Below are 6,037 nucleotides of genomic sequence, written 5' to 3' on the forward strand. Positions count from 1 at the left end.
CATGTCATTTTGTAGGAGACTAGTCTTTCAAGGTCTTTTGTAGAATACTATTACCACCATGTGACCTCTGCAACTCGCTTTAGGATGAAACCAGAAGATGATGCATTCACTAAACACGAGTAACAACTACAAACCTTAACATTCATTCTTAATCATGTTGAAGGTGCACTATGTAATTGGAATCAAAATTATATATGATCACGGAGTAAAAAATATATATATATGTGAAGTACTAAAGAAGGGGGAGTGTAATGATTACATAGCCATATAAGTGAACTGCATAATGCATACTGAACTGAGCTGTGACAATGAAGGAGAGTTCACAGCACTCGGGCCACCACTTCAACATAAATTCATTCTGGAGCCATAAAGAGTTGCACTGCCCCCTAGTGATAGCCACTAAAGACCTTTGTTTCCTACCTAAGCCACCAATTTTTATTTTTATTTTTTTACCATGGAAATCATAGTCTTTGGAACAAACATAATTTGTTTTTAAAGCTAATATTGGGAATTGTACCATCTAAAGCACTGCACATCAGTTCATCAAGATTGTTTTAATCAATAGGTCTTTGACATACATATTAGCTAACAGATAAGTGGACACAAGTGTAACACATTTATGAGAAGATTCAATACACAAGGAATATTGAATATTCGTTCAAATATCAAATAGTAAATGCCATAAAACGATAATGTGCTTTTAAAGATGTCGCTTGCAAGTGAAATTTGTATAGGAGTCTATCCTGTATATTTGTTACTTTTTGCTAAAGTCAATTTTTGGTAGACCAAAATAAGTCTTATATACACCAAAATGGTGAGGTAATCCTAAACATCACCTCTCAAGTGTGGGCAAAGCTTTCATTCCAATAAACTGGTTGTCCTCACCTTTTGAGAAGGGATGAAATGGTTTGTTTCTCTAGCAACACAGCTTTTGGTTGTGGTTTCCTAGGTTACTGTGGGCTTTCTGAAGATGTCATGCTAAAAAGCCCTCCTTCACTGTTCCCTTCAGGATTTTCAAAGCTGGAGTACTTCCTTTGAATCAAATGAAGTAAATGTGACGTAAATGAGCGCCAGAGTAATGCCAAACAGGTGAATTGTCTCACAGTCTGAAATGCTAAAAAGAGCTCCTAGGCTGAAAGCACTTTTATCAGCACCCAGCGTGGGCAGGTTAATTTACAAAGTCAACAGCTGCAAAAAAAGTATTCACTAGACCTGGGGTATGATTGTTTTAGTGCCTGTACTGTTGGCCTATTTAAATCACAACTTATGTGAAGTTTCACGATACTTACAGCACCTGGAACAGGAGGAAAAAGCACCTATTTTACTGTTACTGTACACCAGATGATGACAACGATGGCCATCCAATGAACCAAGGTGCTACTTTTGTTCAACAAACCTTGTTCTGTCTTTCCAATAAGGGAAATAATAAAAATGCAGTTGCAGCCACATGCCTGATTTGAAGTCAAAGACATCCCCTGAGCTTCTTCAAACATCTGCTTCTCTGGTGTAACAGTGCCTCTGGTCCTTTATGGGCATCAATAAAAACAGAGGCTGAGGATTTGAAAAGTAATGGTAAAGGATTATGTACGATACATTCTCGGTAAGACTCCGAATTAATATCCATTTCTAATTAAATATTCCAAATACACACTCAACTCAATGCACAACTTATACAATGAAAGTTCAGGTTGAGTCTGCACTTCCAGATCTCACGACTTTCCTGTCTCTCTCCACTGTCCTGTAGAGCAAATGGATAGAAAAAAAAAGAAAAACAAAAAAGAAAAAACATAAAAACACACAAACAATACACTAATGGCTATATTTTGTGAAGAAACAACTTGTATGGTGTTCTAACACATCTTACAAACCTTCTACAGCTTCTATCTTTACGGCAGTCTTTGTTTCTTCATTTCATCCTCCATGCTGGTTTACATCTCTCACTGCTATGAACATAAACGGCTTTCAAAGCAAAAATCTCATCAAAAAAAAAATTACTGAAGTGGCCCAACTAAGCTTCGGTCCATTCTGTGAACAGCAAGACTGGAAGAAAGGCCCAGCACAGCACAGCACAGCACAACAGCATTTCCATAACTAATTTAAACTTCTTCTGACTGAGGTGGTCTAAAATTGTCACATAGCAGCATTGCAAAGGCTATCCAATTACTGAAAAACAACTAAGGAGAGGACAGCAAGGAGTCAAGCCAAGAGCTTGACACAATTATACAAATTTGTTATACTAAAATGTACACAACCTTTTAAGTTATTTATATAATTTGGACAATTTATAATATATATATATTTTTTTTAATTTTATAATTTTTTTTATCTTAGTCATTGGATATTCTTACTTGAATGCAAACATAGCCATATATACATTTTGCCTGTATCCTAGTGTCAAAATTTAATTTTGTATTCTCAAAACTTAATGGAAATTTGAAAAGATGTACTGTTTGGATAAATAATTAGGTTGGAAATACTTACAATGTCTCAAAAGTGCTTAAAAGTATTACACATAAGGAACGGTTTAAAAAGATTTAAAATGATAAAAGCCTAAATAAAGCTGTTTTATCTTACATGGAGCAGGTCACATCATGAAGGCAGGCATGTTGAGATCATAATGAAGAGTTTTGCTTCTGCATGACACTGCATTCATGTTGCTATGTATCTGTACAACTCGAGGACGACTGGCAAACAGGCCAAGCGCAAAATAAACAAATCAAAAGTGTACTAACTTAATGTAATGGCTGACTAAGTGGTTATAATGTTTGAACATTTTTGGTCATTATAGCATTATCATTAACATTCTTTTTAAATCCATAAAAAATAAACAATCCAAATGGAATTATGAGATTTAATCTGCCAGGGAAATGTAACACAAAGTTGAACGCGCAACATTACCAACCCACTATCGCCTTATTAAGAATATGCATCCATTTTCTTCGTTTTAATAGCATAACAGTTTGTATATTTTGTTTCTATTCAAACACTGTGTCTAACACAAGTAAATAACTTACTTCTTAAGAATAAAAAGGGAAATAAACACCCAAACAGAATATATAAAATACTCAGGTAAAGAAACAACAACAGTGACTTGAATGTTATAATATGTGAATTGAGAAAAAAATCTTGCCAATGCTGCTAGTCATCCGGCCGAAACAGCACTAAACAAAAAAGTCAGTGAAACTATTTAAAAAACTACTCATATGAACGTTTAAGAAACACAGTAAAAGTAAGTTCACAAATACTGGATGGCTTGACTACAGGAAGGATGACTGGTTGGGAATGAAGAGTCTTTGGGCAGAGGAGCAGGAGATGGGTAGGGGAGGTGAGATGGAGGACATGGGGTATGCTGGGTAAGGCACAGACCTACATCCAAAGGACAGGAAACCAGAGCCAGAAGGTGCAGGAGGAGAAACATTCACAGGGGAGCCAGGGGAACTGATAGAGCAATCTGTTACACAAACACACACAGGAAAAACAACTGTAACACATCAATTTTGGATATATATCAGCCGAAATTTGATATTTACAATACCATTCAAAGTCTGTAAGATTTTTTTCAATGTTTTTAAAGGAAGCCCCTTACACTCAATATATCATAATATATCATGAAACATTAATATTGTGAAATATTATTACAATTTAAAATAACTGTTTTCTATTGTAAGACAATTTAAAATGTAATTTATTCCTGTAATTTTTCAGCAGCCATTACTCCAGTCTTAAGTGTCACGATTCCTCAAACATCTTTATAATATGCTGATTTTGTTATCTCATTATTATCATCAATGCTGAAAACAGTTGTGCTGCTAAATATTTTTTGGGAAACTGACTTTTTTTTAGGACTCTTTGATGAATAGCATTTATTTGAAATAGAAATCTTTTGTAACATTGTAAATGTCTTTACTGTCACTTTTGATCAATTTAACTGTCTTTGCCGAATAAAAGTATTAATTTCTTAAAAACTTGCTGACCCCAAGTTTTATAATTGTGCATGCTCATTTTGCCTGTTTTTATTTAGTCATCTAACGCTCACAAAAATTACAACTTTAAAAGCACTAATAATTAAATAACACTGTTAAAGGCAAATCTTAAAACAAATATCCATTCTTTGTACTGTACGCTATAATGTTGTGATGCCTACATTCAGTGCATTTAAAATTATGTTTTTAAATGACTAGCTTTTAATGTTTTAGTTTTTATATATTTAGACAAAATAGAAGTGTAGAATTTTATGATTGGTCAAACTATCAGCCATAACATTAAAGTAATTATCATCTTATACTGTATGCATCAACCAGAATTTTAATATCAGTGCACTCCTAATTTGTATAGAATGCTGTACAGAAACGAAAACTACAGAAACCGGAAAACAATTGAAATAAACTAACCCAGGTTCCAGAGTGCATTCTGGGCAGCAAGCTCCTTGGCGTCCTCCAGTATGGTGCAGGCTTTATCAGGCATGAAGCTGCTCCTGGTGCTGCTGATAACCACTTTGTAGATGAGCAGCATTTTTCCCTCTTGTCCGGCTAGGGTGTAGAGATTATACTCCGGCAGAGACCAGTCATTCTTGTGGCAGTAGTAATCGAGCAATGATACAGCTGAGCTCAGCTGGCTGGGCTTCAGGCTGTTCAGGCTGACTGGGACCACAGTGGATCCGGGTAGGAACGGATACACACAGCGATCTAAGTCTACTGCATACGGGCTGCCCAAGTGAGGCGGCAGGCTGAGGGGCCGCACGGTTAACCCATCACTTACTGCTCCTGTTCCCAAGCCGATGGTCACGTCATCTCTGCTCTGGAACAAGAAGTTGGAATCACCATAATTTCCAGCAGCTGCCACTCCACCATAGCTATTCCGCAACCCAGATCTTTTAGTCCCATCTTTGCTGACAGGCTTAGCAAGAGTCACCTCAATGGGCGAACCATCTATAACTTTCCCATTCATGGACTCAAGAGCGGTTAGGGCATCCTCGCGGTTATAGAAGTGGATGAAGGCATAATCCGTCAGCTTCTTAACCCGTTCCACAGAGCCAGGCTTCATGCGTGAGAACTCAGAGCGAAGCGTCTCCTCCGTGGTGCTCAACATGAGATTACGAACATAGAGGACTCGCACTCGCTGCATGGTTTCCTCATCTAATTCCTTTTCTGGTTCGGCCCAGTCAACCTGGATGGTGTGACCCCACAACTGAAATGTTCCTGAAACACACAGCAAGTTGCATGCTGGTGAAAAGATCTAACAAATGTAATGATTACATTTCATTGTCAGGCTCTCATAGATTTTCCCTCAATAAAAGTATATAAACAGTGCTGCTTGTTTGCTTTCTAGGTTTTCATTTTAAGTTTATTTACTGTAAATGAGTTTCCTGTTCAGAAGAAAAAGGGTCAAAATTATTGTCTATTAAGTTGAAAATAACCCAGAATATACCATGTCTACAGTGGACATGGGTAGTATGTTCATACACAAAACTAAATCACTAATCAATGAAGTTTGTATCTTGCCATGCTTCTCCAGCCACCTATCTGTCTGAAATAAAATTGATTACAAAATATCACATACGTGAATTGTTTTTAATTAATTTTCCATGGATTTCACAGCAAAGATCACTTGTTTTACTTCCATAATCTGCTGTATCCTGAATCAACTAAAATATATTGAAATATAAAAATGAAGGATTGCGGCAGGGACTGTCCATTGGGAATCTGAAATCTGAATTGTGAAAAGTTGTCATTACATTCACTAGTGGTCAGAAGTAGGGCTGGGTGATATGGGCAAAAATTCATATCTCTGTATTTTTTGGCCGATTTGTGATATACGGTATATATCTCGGTATTTTCGTTTTTGTATTTGTATTTTTAAAAATCTGTATCTAATATATATATATATATATATATATATATTTATACAACAGTTCGTTCTGGTTCTCAAATCTGATTGGTTGAGAACCGTGAGATATTGTACTGGTATTGCTACAGGAACGCCCTTTCACAATTTTGTATCACTCCGCTTGTTCTAGCCGGGTCTGTGTTTTTATGCT

At 36.4% G+C, this 6,037-nt stretch overlaps 1 protein-coding gene across 3 annotated transcripts in view; it reads right to left on the reverse strand.

Moving 5' to 3' along the window:
- Nucleotides 1-2,861: 2,861 nt before the first annotated feature.
- The window catches only part of LOC107665943 (probable RNA-binding protein 46), a 10,271-nt gene continuing 7,095 nt past the window's right edge, over nucleotides 2,862-6,037 (reverse strand). For all 3 annotated transcript variants that reach the window (XM_016457013.1, XM_016457014.1, XM_016457012.1), the window contains 2 exons: nucleotides 4,392-5,198; nucleotides 2,862-3,451 (listed from right to left, as the gene is read on the reverse strand). In XM_016457013.1, the coding sequence (XP_016312499.1) occupies nucleotides 3,258-3,451; nucleotides 4,392-5,198 (1,001 nt within the window). In that variant the 3' untranslated portion in view covers nucleotides 2,862-3,257. The remainder of the gene's footprint in view (nucleotides 3,452-4,391; nucleotides 5,199-6,037) is intronic.

Source organism: Sinocyclocheilus anshuiensis, unplaced genomic scaffold (assembly GCF_001515605.1).
Source record: "Sinocyclocheilus anshuiensis isolate Anshui unplaced genomic scaffold, SAMN03320099.WGS_v1.1 scaffold775, whole genome shotgun sequence".
NCBI lineage: Eukaryota > Metazoa > Chordata > Actinopteri > Cypriniformes > Cyprinidae > Sinocyclocheilus > Sinocyclocheilus anshuiensis.